This window comes from Mixophyes fleayi, chromosome 10 (genome assembly GCF_038048845.1).
Source record: "Mixophyes fleayi isolate aMixFle1 chromosome 10, aMixFle1.hap1, whole genome shotgun sequence".
Classification (NCBI taxonomy): Eukaryota; Metazoa; Chordata; class Amphibia; order Anura; family Limnodynastidae; genus Mixophyes; species Mixophyes fleayi.
The window spans coordinates 37,096,596-37,111,850 of NC_134411.1; the positions used below are offsets into that span (position 1 = coordinate 37,096,596).

The window sequence follows — 15,255 nt, forward strand, 5'->3', positions numbered from 1 at the left end:
TGGAGACTTTAACAACAATGACATCACCGGGGCTCCCTCCTCGTGGGGCCCGCAAGACCAAATTGTGTCTCTACTGTCCTTCACTAGCAAGAAGTGATCTCTGGCAACAGATCAGATTGTTAGAAGTGATCTAAAGTTGATAAGGAGCAGGGGAGACATGGATCAATTGTGGCTGCTGCCATTCCATTGTAGTGAGTAGGGAAGCATAATGTGAGTGCTCAAACTAGCTTATCTAACTCGCTTCCTTTATGTGTGCTTAAATCTTCAGCTCACAAGTACATAGGTTATAATCAAATTATTTTTATCTCAGAACAGTTTGAAACAAAAAATTGCAAATCATCTCGTTCTCAAATATCAACAAAAGGGGTGTACTGAATCCTTACCAGGGGATCCGCTTCCCCGTCTCCGGATGGAGCCTGTTTACTGGATGCCCCCTCCCTGGGAACAGAGTACCCATCGAATCCCACGTCCTCAGGCCGCAGCTGCAGAAGAGGTGGCCACTCATGTTGCAGGGGAACGGCCGTCCAGGGGTACGTATCCATCACCCACTTGGCGGGATCCTCCCAGGGCGCTCTTCTGCCGTACAACTAGTGGAGAGGAATCAGAAATGTGTTTACTACGAAGAGACGCGTAATAAAGAGAACGGTGCTTTTTATGAGGGAAGGAAGGGGGATAAACAATGGCTGCCCTATGAAATACATTTCTCCTTCTCTCACCTGCAGGCCTTCTCGAACGGCTTCCAGCAGGTAGGGGATGATCGAGTAGTTCCACAGATCAGTAAACCAGACCCTAGAACCATCAACGTCCATCGGGCAGGACAGGAACAGACGAGGTCCTAGAACAACAGAGTCGATTCATCAGACAAACGTATATTGCATAATACATGTGTGTATATATATATATATATATATATATAATCATAACATCTTCACTACAAATAAGTGTCAGCAAGGCCCAGGAGTACAATGTCTGTCTCTCGAGAATGCCTAGTGGCCGGGAAGGGACATCGGATGTGCGGACAGTGGGCCCAGGAGCTTGCACTCATACAGTGTATAACAATTTTCATGTAACAATCTTGATTGACATAGAATGTGTCTATTTCATAGCGATTCTTCTCTTTATGGCCCATTTACCAACCAACATTGCCCTGATCCCCAGCAGCCAATCAGCGATGAGCCTTTATCTGGTTAGTATAAGTTAGACTATGAAGTCCCTGGTTGCTGTGGCCAATTGCAATTGTTTCACTTATATGCAATGTTAGCAGATGAACACTTTACCTGTAACAATACATTACCGTAGGAATCAATTGCATGTAGTTGCAAAATTTGCATTAAACCATAGCAACCAATCAGATACCTGCTTTCAATGTTTCCCTTGCACTAGACAGATGAAAGCTAATTGCCAATTGGTTGCTGTTTGTATACCAATAAACATAGGGACAGCGCCACCTACTGGCAGATGCAGAAAATTACAGTTGCCCAGATTACATTAGTAGTCTAAATCCATACATAACTTGTGGGATTTATAGTTCCACCCCACCAGAGAACCACAAGGTGTCAAAACCTAATTTAAAGCAGGAATCATTCCTAGTCCTGAAACTCTACCCACCGCATCCTCTCCACACTCACCGATGGTCACATCCGAGGAGCTGTGAGTCTCCAGGAATCGGTTCAGGTGTTGCCAAACCTTGGGGATCCAGTCTATGATTTTCCCCAGCTCCACGTTCCTTGTCCGGTTGCTCATTTCAGTTTCAATCAACTTCCGCCGGAGATAGCGCCCAAGGAAACCCTTTACCGGCTCGGTGTGGTTGGCACAAAGCACCCATCTAGATGAGACCAGGAAGGAGAGTTGAGTCACTCATTGACCCCGACCAGACTCCTGGCCACTTCATGCGGATGATATAATAATCTAATACACTATGGAACGGTCGATTATACTCTATCGATGGTTCGTCTATCACACATTACACTTGTACGAGACCCAAAGAAAGAAGCAACGATTAATAGGTTGATAGAGATGGTGATGGTCTCTAATTTTGGCTTCATTATCGATGGGACAGTGTCCTGTATTACAGACAGATGGTAGATGTCTCACCATACCTTACACGGGTCAGACGATACACATAGAGGTACATAACATCCAGACGTGAGACTCACCGAAAGTTGTGATGGAGTTGGAGGTTGGGGGTGGATGACGTGGCCTGGTTCATGGTGCCGATGATGTACGGACTTCAATAAAAACAAAATCACATGCGTATTAAGACGTGTAAAAAATACGGTATCCTTAGATCACTGAGTAATATTAATATTTCTCCTTACAAGGAGAATAGAGCAATCTAATCAAGACACATTTTTATTTTACAAACCCCCCCCCCCCCCCCCCTTTAGTTCGGGAGATGCCAAAATTTCTGGTGGTTAAATTTAATACCTTCAGTCAGCATTCTTACCAAGTACTGGGCAGATGTGCGTGGTTAAGTATTCTTTGTACAGCGCTACGGAATATGATGGTGCTATATAAATAACTGACAATAAGTAAATATTGACTTTCTTCGGGGTCTTACACCTAAACAATACAATCAGATCCAGGACTCCCACAATTATGTTATTTGTGAGGGGGGGGCTTTGGTATTTTCAGTCTAAAATAACTTTGCCTGGTCGTCTCTTCACGCAGATTTTTTTTTCATTCTTACAGTAAGCCCAAAGTTTTTTATTTTACGTTGCAGTTAATTATTTCCAAAGGTGATATCTATATTTACTTCTCTCTCATTAGTTAAGTGAGACCAAGGACAGGTCGTGGGGAGAAAGGGTCAGTTACCATTTGTGATATTTGCAGTTCAGGAGCCCGTTGAAGATCTCTCCCAGGGAGCTGACATGATGGAGATTATCCAGGATAATGACCAGAGGCATGTCCACCGCATTGCTCTCGCTATTGCACTGATCGGCCAGGTTGGAAAGATACTGACGCAGCTCCTGAGAAAACAAGTCAGACGAGACCATAGAAAACGGTTATCTTCAAGGTGAGGCAGATGCTTTGGGGACTCAAGACAGGGGGCCCCAAGTCCAGCAGTGAAAACAACGTTTGCCCTGTAACTCACTGTAAATAAAAAACACTTTCTCTTCTGATTTTTGGAAAAGGCAATAAAATAATTGTAATAAAAATCATACAAGGTTCAGAAAAGGAAATCTATTCTCATAAACTCTATTGATGACAGCTTATCACTTATATACTATTATATGATATTATTACATATCGGGGGAGTCTTTACCTTGCTGGATTTATGATCCACATTAAAAGTGGCTACGATTCCATCAGTCAGATCCCGCCCCTCGCGCAGAACCATGTACTCGGAAAGGCGATTTGCTAGGTACGTTTTTCCCGTCCCGCTTGGACCAGACAAGATGATTCTTCTGTGCTCCATTAACAGCGAGACGTATCGCTGTAATATCGGCCGCGGTATCAGCGTCTCAAACACCAGCCCATCCAAACTGTTCTCCGCCAGACCTGAGACACAAAGGAGCAAAATAAATGCAACTACAAACACAATACCGGTCTTCTATCAACTCTCACTCTTGATAATATCATTGGAGACTATAGAACATTGAACGGATAATAATAATCACAAATACAAATCACATTAACCCATAAATATATGTACCTTTCATGGAGACGGAGATGGTGTCATTCTCGCCCACCAGGTATCCGCACGGGAGAAGTTCAGGGGTCCCGGCTGTGTTTGTGCGTTTGATCTCCCCAATGCTGTAACCAAGAACACTGTCGGTATTGAGTCCCAGCTGTGTTATCGGGTCCACGTGCACTATATACTCCTGTAACACAGAAAGCACACGTCACATCAGCTGACGTTCTAGATCATTATAAGTACTAGGTTATTCAATCCAATGTGGGGCGTCTACTTACCTTAAAGAGCCTTCGTACTACGCCATCCAGCACGTCCCATTTGGTCTTGCCGCCGACACCTATACACCCTATAAGGAAGACACGAGGACGGCAATCCTGCGGGAAGTAGAAGGAATAAGGCATTGAAAGGGCACCATGACTATAAGCTAGTTGGATTCAGAACAACGACGCTCCATTATAAACACTCTGAAAATTTGTTGATTTTTTAAACCTAAAAAAGTATTCTCCCATTTTTCATGACAAGATAGATAACAACTATAATACACACAGGTGCTGGACCTCGCAATAAGGTACCTTTATCCTGGGACCCCAAAACAGACAGTTTCAATTTGAATATATTGTATATTTGACAATGAGGGGACCCACCTCACCCCCAAAACAGATTCAGTAATCCTACATGGGGTCCTGACCCACTAACAGCTTACAATGTAATAATTATTTTTTGTTCCTGCTTGATTAAATAACAGATTGACAAAGATATAGGCAAAGATTTACACGTGGAAGACGGTGGGATGTACTATAACTCTTCTCATTGTTGTAAGGTAAGGTACGTCATTACCCAGAGTGCCTCACTGCTGTATAGCCATGGTACCGTGTGATTATTAATAAGGCATGCTGTTACCCAGAACCCCTAGTTGCAGCAGAGCCCCGCAGAAAGCGTGTGTCTGGGTGGTCTCTATATTTACTAGCCAGGTGTCCTCATTTTATAGCCTGTGAGACGATGAAACGTGAACGCTCTGCACTCACCTCTCTCCAGTTTATTTCCTCCGAGAAGCTGACGACGATCTTGACGTGCCGGCTTTCTTTGCGTAAGGTGCCATCGGCCGAATCATCCAACAACATGTCTGCAAGTCAGGAAATGGAGCGATTTATACAACCTTCCGTCTATAATGGATGTGTAGTCATCACAAATTATTTGGGGTACAGGGTTCCCCACAACTAGAATGGCTCTGGCGCTCACTGTTGATTTTTTTTTGGGTTGAACGGCTTACAGAACAACATGACTGAGACAGGAGTCAGCTACTAAAGATCTAGTCCAAGGCCAAATTCTTCATCCATATGTGAAAATCAATAATTTCCTCTTTAATCTTGAGATATTGCTGACAAATGTTTCTGGTTATTAACAGTTATTCCTGGCTGTACTAGAAGTATTTGGGCTACTATTAGGAATTACCCAGAATCCTTTGCAACATTAAGTTTCAGACACCCCCAAAAATCATTCTCGTACTAATATAACCAGCACCCCAGTGTCTGCAACAGGTTAGCGGTACAAGAACATTAAGACATAGGGCAACTGTGAATACGTATTTAGTACATTAGCGTCATAGTGTCTACTTACCCAGGCTGGAGGACTCGGTCATAGTTAGGCCGGGCTGTGGAAAGCCCATGGACTGTCTCGGGGAAGAAGAGATGGAAATCTGAGATGGGGTCCGACTGCATTTCCCATGGGTTTCAGACTTTAGCCGATCGTTCTCGGCTTTCAGCTTTTCAATCTCTGTCTGCGGGAAAGAACATGATATCAGCAAAATCATACAGCGCACAGGTCAACGGTTCCCCACCACTACGTATCATAAAGACAATGGGTGGGGTAATTAGGAGGACTGGGGCTTCTAGAAATAATTATATGCAGAAAAAGGTTTTCCTAAAGACATGACGACATCTAGCGGTCATTTATATTATATGACTCGCATCGAAGCTCAACATTGTGCGCAAAAGCTTGCTCTAATGCACTACAACATTACACAATAATTTAAACACACACACACACGTAGAATAATGTCCTCTGTAGAATTAAACCTATTGTCAATTTGGGGAATAAACAGTATCTGAGACTAAAACATTAAATTAGGCTGCACAAGACTACAAGCAATGGAAACAAATCCAAGACTCTGCCCCCATGTGGTGATCACTGGTACTGCGGCTCGCTGTGCTTGCATGTAGTGTATACGGCATAACGGTACCTGCATCCTATTCATGGCCTCTCTGAGCGTGTCCAGCTGATGGGCTGAGCTCAGGGCTTCCAGGCGTATATCCGTCAGCTTCATCTCCTTGTCGCGGAGCTCGTTACGCAGCTGCAGAACGCTGTCCGCCTCGTTTTCGGTGCAGTCGGAGAGTCTAAGAGGAAAAGGTAAAAGAAAACGCAAATACATTTGTTTATTCCATTTTGTCATAGGCAGAACCTCCGGGAGACAAATCCCAGCCAGTAACTTCTGGCAACAAGAGAGCGATATAAATCCAACATACATTTACTGGACTTTAACAGACGATCGAGAAATACTAATATCTAAACTGTCTCCCTGCCAGGATTGTCCAGCAATTTTATATCCTCCGAGCTCACAATGTTATTACTGCAGTTACAATCAGCCATTTATTACCAATAATGTGACGATAAAAAAGTGAAATTAAAAACCGTATTTCAAAACCTGCCCAAATGACTGTAAGGCTTCTAGGTTTGAAAAGAATTCAGGAGTCGTGGAATATTATTTCCTGATGTGCAGCATAACACTTATATCACTGTGAGTCACGAGTGCAGCTAATTTAGTCTTCTATGTATTGGCTGCTTGTCCTGACAGGAGCATATGACTATCTGTAATTAACATGTGATTGATAAATTATGGGTTAGGCAGCAATTAAATTATTAATGGATTGTCAACTTAAGAAAAAAAAAAGCCTAAAATTGTCCGGATATAGAGGAGCCTGGTTTGGGATCAGTCCTATATTGCAGATCTCTTGAGAAGTCAATGATTTCCTGCAGAATATTAGTTCAAATTTGACCCAGTTCTACCAAGACGTCTATTCTCCTGTAATATTATATATGTATCATGTATGTTTAATCAGAGCTAAGCATGAAAAGAATCCATATCTATTGTCATCATGGCACCTAAGGAGAAAAGTAAACTTTTGCTCATGGTAACTCCCAGTATGAGAGTATGTACGTTTTTTTCCACCTTAAATGTTCTACAGTATTTACATGTTTATATAAGATTTATTTTTTAAATGTACAACTGTGGAATCAACAATTTAATTGGCTGGGCCAATAATTCTAAGAATTCGACCTATCAATTTACAAGGAGCTAGTGACATCACTGAAGCCGAGAATACAACCTAGCCACAAGTACACCAGTGATGTCACTAATTCCTAGTGAGATGATTGGCTGCATTCTCATCAATATTGGGTCAGGGCAATGGCTGCAATTACTTGCGAAAGCGGGATATAATTGGTCACAGTGAGTTGCACGGTGGCAGTACCATATAACGGGCAGACAGCGCACTGCAATTAACATTCGTACATAACTTCTAATCACTTACAGAGAGCTGGAGAGGGATCCCCGCATCAGGGGGGTAGACAGCAAGGAACTGTTGTGCAGTAACTTTGGTGAAGACGGGAGGGAGGAATCCGTCATTTCCTCAATATCAGAATGAGAAGACGCCGATTTGGGCGACTTCTTTTTGCCAAAAGCTTGTTTGAAGGAACTTCTCAGCTGCAAGGAAAGACAGAGGCGGTCAGGGACCCAGGAGGCGGAGAGGGGGACTCGGGGGCAGTCACTGGGAGGATCGGATGAACCACGGTGGTGGGTGAATGACACAAATGAGTGATCAGCTAATGGAGGGCATGATGGTATGGGTGACAATGGATGGCAGGAGAGTGACAGGTTGGCATGCAGGCCTTACCTCGTTCACCTAGGGCAGGACACGAAAGCAAAAACGGGACAGGAGGAAGAGAGGCGGGAGGGAAAAAACAAAAAAAAAAGACATTTTAACAGACAGGAAAATGCCTTCTATGCCAAACACAAACATGAGCAGAATGGAGACAGACTTCTGGGTAACCTAATAAGAGGGGTACAGGAAACAGTTACACATGAGATTTACTGACATAATGGCTAATGGTTGGGAGACGTCAGAATGGGGCTAGTTCTAGTAAGCAAGAAACTAACACTAATCATGGAAGGCAACCAAACCATAACTAGTCCTTACACGTCAGTAAACCGGGACTAACTAGTAAAGCAACTGAGCTAAATCTAGTCCTCACACGTCAGTAAACAAGGACTAAACGTATATGGCAGCCGGGAGCTGTAGTACAAAACCAACATGTAACAATGAGCTGGACCCATTTATCCAGCTGAGATTCTATGTGGTGTCCGAGGAAGCAGATACTGTGCACTGTTTATGTTCCGCCCAATCTATGGTGACGTCAGACAAAAATGTGGGTATTATATTGGCTGAACTTTATTTTCATTGTGGAGTGAAACTGTAAATGTTCAGAGAAAGAGTGCGCACCTCTTCTTTATATACCGTAGGAGTACACACAACAAGCCAACACCAATCTATACAACACACACAACATTATAGTTACACACTAATTTTAGAATATAGACGAACCAAGTTTACACCGAGTCCGTTTCTTGTAGACTGGTCTGGTGCAGACTAAAACACGTCGCTATGGGTTACAGCACAATTTGCACCATGTTATTAAAGTGAATTTCCACCTTCAGACAATATGAATGCATTGGTTTATACCACCCTCCTCTAACTTGTACTAATTACAAAGCTATATAATGAGGTTTTTTTTTATTATTATTCTGTGCTTTTCATCAATGTCTTTATATCATCCGGGAAGCTGATTATTTTAGCTGCCCTTAGATATGAGACAGACCAGCTCTATGTGTTTTACATATACACAGAAATACTTTGTGCACACAATTAAAAGTCTAATATCAAGGTCTTGACGATAGTATAGCAATGGACTTCAGAAACGTCAAGTAATATATGAGGTGACAGTTGCAGGATTAAGTAGAAACAAAAAAAATAAAGTTGTCTGAAGGTGGCGCCATCTTCACCCTGTTCTGTTACTGGCTGTTGACCGGGCTACACACATACCCAATTCTTCCGATTCTTCTTCTTCTTCGAGTCGCTCTCGACGTTGCTGCCCACACTGGAGTGGCTGGTCGCACTGTTAATACTGGAGACGCTGTCAGAGGAGTGTTGCCGCCGGATCCGTAAGTCAGCTGACTGGGCTGTCCCGTTTCCTGCGCGATAAAACATTGCTACATTTATATATTTATGTATAAGCCTCTGGAGCGACGCCGAAAACAGCAACAAATGAAAGTATTCCTTAATCTTACACAAGACGAGTCCTGCTGATTAAAATGCCAAATGGTTAACGAAGGATGAATTAAACATAAAGTGTTTAAAGGGCCTCGCTACGGAGCCGGCATGTGACAAGCCGGCTGCTGGGGATCTACAAGTCCCAGCAAGCCCCACAGCCGTGGGCTAGCCGGGCATGCTGGAACATGTAGTTCTACCACAGTCTGGGGACCAGGGATTTGCTGGTCTCTGCTATAGATCATAATAGCAACAGCCCCACCTGTAGGCAACAAGGAGCGCTGTTTGTGTTTGTATTCTAGCAGCAGACTAGCCGGCCACACAGCAGATTGCATCAGAATTGCCCAGAGACACCGCTCGTACCCGGGGGACCGGGGGTGTTGTTACCTTTGCAGCTGAGCTCCGGGGTGTTGATGACACCGTTGATGGCCGCCTGCGTCGCAGCATTCTGCTTTTTCAGGAGTTCAATGGTTTTCCTTAACTCATTGAGCTCTGAATCCTGGGAATAGAAACAAGAAATCTGCATTAGACACTAGAAAAAGTTAAAGACAGTGAGATACTTAGAACAGAAGAGTATTTATGGGTTATAAACACGATTCAGTCTTTAGGACCTTCGTTATTTTGTGAGACATGTATAATACAGTCTGCACGGCTTATATTGCTGATTCCATATCTTTATGGCAACTGTATTATTGTGCAAACAAATACCACATATAGTAACCATTATCGTGGCCAATAAGTAATGGAGATTTTTTTTTACATTTTTCTTTTACATAAGGATGGAATTTCTATTGAGAACAGCAGATGTTCAGAACTACGGGGTCAAAATAAATCCTCTTTGCTTTAAACATGAGATGCTGAGGAGTGTATCCTCAATATGTGTCTTTTGGAGACAGCTGGAACGGAGCAATGCTCTGCAGATCTCTGCAGAGGTCGGTGAACTAGTATGATGGAAACCATAGTACTTACAATAAATCGGGTGCTCTCTAAGTATAAGGTCCTTGACAGTGCAGGTTTATAAGCAAATTAGTTTAATTACCGCAGTACAAACCTTCTGTTCTGCAGACATAGTGATACTCTGCAGTCTGATCGTCATGTTGCTTAGACTTTGTTCAAAGGCGGCTACGAGGTGAGCCTGGAAGGACAGAGAAGGAGAGAATAAAACAACTTGATTCATTATATAGAGTCCTTTGTGGCCCCTAAGCTGCATTGTATGAGATTTGTCAGTAGGATCCGATGGCACAGACATCTATCTCTCCTACCAGTACTGTAAGACACCATTAATACATAGTAAGCAGCTGGTGGAGCAGATATCAGCGTTACAGATGGGGTGTGAGCGTCAGGCGGTACCACGCGGACCACACTCCCCCAGTAACAGGCTGATGAGGAATGTGGCTGCCAGGTGCTGGAATGGGCCCAGTAATCTAACACGCTCTCAATCACAGCTGGATAATAGGAACTAACAATCTAAGACTGAGATGTCTGAAATCACCTCTGCAGCTCTGTTAGGGGCTAGTTTTGTGCAGAATTGCTAGCTCTTCAGTCTATTCCTCAGTGCTGCTTTACAGGAATCATACACAGTGCTATAGAGCGGAGAGACTTTGAATGATGACAGCAACCTCTGTGAGGGGTAATTACAATGTCAGCACCTCCAGGCTGCTGGTATGTTTACCCCATGGGGTTAATTAACGTGGGTCTGGGAATGCAGCACAACAAGATCAGTCACCTTTTCCTCCCATCCCCCCAGGAAGGGGGGGGGGGGACTATATATCTCTGCTGGGGCCCAGCAGACCTAGGCAGTGTTGTGTAATACAACAAAGGTTATTGGGATATTCCACCTTCCTAGCAATTTAACTGTATTTTGATTGTTGTTGGATAGCAGTACGGTGGCTCAGTGGGTAGCACTTCTGCCTCACAGCACTGGGGTCATGAGTTCGATTCCCGACCATGGCCTTTATCTGTGTGGAGTTTGTATGTTCTCCCCGTGTTTGCGTGGGTTTCCTCCAGGTGCTCTGGTTTCCTCCCACACTCATACTAGTAGGTTAATTGGCTGCTATCAAATTTGACCTTAGTCTCTCTGTCTCTGTCTGTCTGTGTGTGTTAGGGAATTTAGACTGTAAGCTCCAATGGGGCAGGGACTGATGTGAATGAGTTTTCTGTACAGCGCTGCGGAATCAGTGTCGCTATATAAATAAATGGTGATGATAATACTGTATACAATGAACAGAGCACAGTTCAGTAGTATCACAACATCACCCCCAATCTGCCTGATTATATAAATACATGGCTAAAAAGCACAGAAGGAAATGAAAAAGTAAATATACTGTTAAAGTTGCGGGAAGATGTACACTACACAATAAATTAATACCATGTTAAAATGGAAAAACCACCATTAAGGGATTATTTAAGATAAAGAATCATGGTTAAGCTCTGATAAGCTAAAACAGAAGTACTCCCATCTCCAAGATATTTTCAAGAGCTTGGTAAACACAACTAAATATTCTATCATTATTATAACTTGACCACTGGGGGGCACTGTTCCATAAATCCCTAAGGCTGATTTTTCATTGCACTAAGGAAGCTCCCGCTGCATTACCCCCCAACAGTGTTCTAGATCAGAACGTGACCACACCTTCTCCAAATGGGGGTGTGGCCATGCCATGTTGGGGGCGTATCCAAATCACAATGGTCGTGGTCATGCCCAGCACCTGAATCGCTATGCTGCCCCAACCACCCTCCCCTAAAAACCCCTTCCCGTTGAACACCCTTGAATTGCCAAATGCAGTAAAGACAATTGTCTCTGTCACCCCCACCATGGTACCAGGAGCTGGGAAAGATTTGCCAGCCCCCAGGATGGCAGGACAGTCCCCTCAAATTTCCGTTAAAATCAGGACATCGGCAGGTAGGATACTACAGTCTGTATTATTGGTGTTAGACTTTTTAAAACTGTTTCATAAACTTATAGTTTAACGCTTATAGAAAAGTTACCATGACCCTTATGTACACTGCATTTTTTTTATTTTAATTCATTCTTTTCATTTTCTGATACAGGTCTAGAATTTCTATACATCAAATGAACCTGTGGGCCTTTGATTCATATAAAGATAATTCTTCTAAATATAGATCTAGCCACCTGCGTGATAGAAAATCATTGGACAATGATAGACAGAGGAGCTCCTTTGTGTATATTTCCCTGCTGGTATTTCTATATATATACAGGATAAATACCAAAGAGGAAACGTAGAGAGGCAAATATAACCTACACCCCAGGGAAACGTCAGACAGCATTTGCTGATCCACCTAAAACAGGCTCAACGGAGCGCAGTAAATCTCTGTCCAAACATTGACAGAGAAAACAGACTGTGAGACAATGGAGGAGCAGGATGTGTCTTGTGCATTGTGCCTCTAACACAACAAACAGAGAGCCTGTGACAGGGTGTACTAAGGTCTGTGCTGGCGACTGAAGGTGGCTTCTAGCAAACGAACCCGCGTTGGCTGGCAGACGGCAGAGTCCACGAATACCCAACTGCCCCTGTCTCAGAGTGACCCTTAGTTTATATATAGATGTAACATTAATACCTGCACTGTGTGGGCTACAGAGATATTGTGACTTTCTAACAAACAAATTGCTCTATTCATCAATAATTTAGGGCTACTCAAATGGTGCCCTAAAGATTGAATGCCACCCTCATACCAGGCTTAGGTAACCGGTAGCACTCCAGCTGGTGTGGAACTGCAAATCTCAGCATGCCTTGCCACCCAAAGGTGCAGCAGCTGGAGGGTTATGGGTTACCTAAGTCTGCTTTGTAGCCCAGTGTATGACATTAGCGGACACTTACTTGTCCTCTTCAATATACACTTGGACAGAGCTGGTTTGAGCTAATATATAACTTCCCCAGCATAGATGGACAAGCAAAGTTTTATTATTTTTTAGTTATGTATAATGAGACAAGTCTGAAATAATATATATATTTGTAGAACTTTTCCTGATTCTATAAAACAGTTACTGTCTGAGCAGCTGCTGTTTAGTAATTGCAAGTAAAGCTCCTTCTGTGTTGTTCTCTAACTTGGACAGCGGGGGCAGCGTTTCATTGGAGTCTATGGCGGAGATTAAATGTCATTTTTAAGAGACAGACATTAGATATAAATATGCAGAAAATCAGTCTTTCAGAGAAGATAGACAGTTGCTCCTATGTTTTATTAAACATTTAAATTAGAAAGTAAACCCTACATATAAGTTGTTCATTATTTTTTAATATTAAAATCTGCTATGCATAGTTCATAAAACTATCTGCTGAACTAAAAACTTTCTGTATGGCCGATCCATCTAATATTTGCTAAAGTACATTGTCGTGGAAGATTGTACAAACAACCACTTGTATGTCATCTTATATTCTCTGTGCCGCCTTTAGACTGTAAGCTCTTGTGGTCAGGGCTCTCCCGCCTTCTGTTTCATTGAACACTACAATTTTGTAATCACATGATCAAGTTTATCTCCTGGTTGTACATTGCTGTGGTATATGTTGGCACTATATAAATAAACCATTTGAACAGTAATGATACCTCAAACTATTTATTTGCTTAATTGTGCCTAGTATTGGGGATTGCACTGAGTCTATATAAAGCATTCGCCACCTTTGTGGCATTTTTCACATTTTATTTTCTTATATCACGGACATAGTTTTACGACTCCCTCTCTGCAGACTACGAGCAAACGCTGGGGGCTGTGTCTGCTAATTCCTAGCCTGCTCTCATCATTGGCCACACCCCCAGTGATGTCAAATATCTCTTGTCGCTAGGTCACGCCCCCAAGCTGGTGTGTTATAAAACCACTCCTCAATAAGAGTAACAGGAGACCTCTGGGAGAAGAGAAGGGATAGAATGGCATCTGTACTCAACAGACAGACTTACTAGTAATAGTCCAAGACTACTGTTACATTTATTTCTTAATATTCACATTAGACCAGTACAACGAGAAAACCCAAAATCCAGGGATAGAAGACTTACATTGGCACTAAGCTGTGTTGTCAGAGCGGAAACCTTTTCCTGAGAGGCGTCCAGCTCTCTTCTCAGTTTGCGGATCTAGAAAAGAATCCCACAATTATTTGCGCCGTGTTACCGGATCTAGATGCTTTGATACAATGTTGCAAATTGAGATAATGAAGGTACAATAAGGAACACTAACCTCTGAGTGGCACTTTTCTTCCGGCTGAAATAAATAAACAAACGAAAAAAATGACTATGCGGAGACACAATACAGACGCATAACACAAGATGGTTATATCTATTTATCTTTCGTCTCCTAAAAATAGAACCGCCAGGAGTAATGTGCGCGGACTTGTTGAACTTCCCTTATTTGGGCTGGTGTTTGATGGAACCTCACAGGATTAGGTCATTTACTGGCAAGAAAAAAAAAAACCTCTCACTTGTGGAGTTTGGTGGCTCAGACATTTAACACTGAAGTCATGAATTTAATGTGATCTTGTTGAAACAAGAGCCCTGGTTGTCTCACATTCCTGTGCGAATGACGAGCTGGCTCAAAACAATGGGGGATCGGAGCTGTATTGTTAGGGAGGTGCAAATCTCTGCACAAAGGTGTCTGAACCGTCCACCCAAACCGAACAATGCTGAGATCCCAGCCTACAGCAGTGTAAGCTGGAAGACAGACAGATACCAGATAGATAGGAAATAGGTAGATAGATATATAGGAAAGAGAGAGAGAGATACGAGAGAGAGAGAGATGCAAGAGAGAGAGAGATACGAGAGAGAGAGATACACGAGAGAGAGAGATACACGAGAGAGAGATACACGAGAGAGAGAGAGAGAGATACACGAGAGAGAGAGATACGAGAGAAAGAGAAATGCGAGAGAGAGATGTGAGAGAGAGAGAGAGAGATACGAGAGAGAGAGAGAGATATGAGAGAGAGAGAGAGAGAGAGATACGAGAGAGAGGGAGATACGAGAGAGAGATGCGAGAGAGAGATAGATACGAGAGAGAGATAGATACGAGAGAGAGAGAGATACGAGAGAGAGAGAGATACGAGAGAGAGGGAGATACGAGAGAGAGGGAGATACGAGAGAGAGAGGGAGATACGAGAGAGATACGAGAGAGAGGGAGATACGAGAGAGAGGGAGATACGAGAGAGAGAGGGAGATACGAGAGAGAGAGAGATACGAGAGATACACGAGAGAGAGATACACGAGAGAGAGAGAGAGATACGAGAGAGAGAGATACGA

The 15,255-nt window shown here is 43.0% G+C and overlaps 1 protein-coding gene across 8 annotated transcripts in view; it reads right to left on the minus strand.

Annotated features, from left to right (window-relative positions):
• NAV2 (neuron navigator 2) overlaps nt 1–15,255 on the minus strand; it is a 157,509-nt gene that overhangs the window by 3,317 nt on the left and 138,937 nt on the right. For all 8 annotated transcript variants that reach the window (XM_075188435.1, XM_075188431.1, XM_075188432.1 and 5 more), the window contains 17 exons: nt 14,204–14,227; nt 14,026–14,100; nt 10,070–10,153; nt 9,406–9,517; nt 8,794–8,942; nt 7,225–7,397; nt 5,877–6,030; nt 5,255–5,414; nt 4,663–4,760; nt 3,916–4,011; nt 3,656–3,824; nt 3,266–3,501; nt 2,815–2,969; nt 2,157–2,228; nt 1,629–1,825; nt 717–835; nt 384–587 (listed from right to left, as the gene is read on the minus strand). In XM_075188435.1, coding sequence (XP_075044536.1) covers nt 384–587; nt 717–835; nt 1,629–1,825; nt 2,157–2,228; nt 2,815–2,969; nt 3,266–3,501; nt 3,656–3,824; nt 3,916–4,011; nt 4,663–4,760; nt 5,255–5,414; nt 5,877–6,030; nt 7,225–7,397; nt 8,794–8,942; nt 9,406–9,517; nt 10,070–10,153; nt 14,026–14,100; nt 14,204–14,227 — 2,277 coding nt within the window. The remainder of the gene's footprint in view (nt 1–383; nt 588–716; nt 836–1,628; nt 1,826–2,156; nt 2,229–2,814; nt 2,970–3,265; nt 3,502–3,655; nt 3,825–3,915; nt 4,012–4,662; nt 4,761–5,254; nt 5,415–5,876; nt 6,031–7,224; nt 7,398–8,793; nt 8,943–9,405; nt 9,518–10,069; nt 10,154–14,025; nt 14,101–14,203; nt 14,228–15,255) is intronic.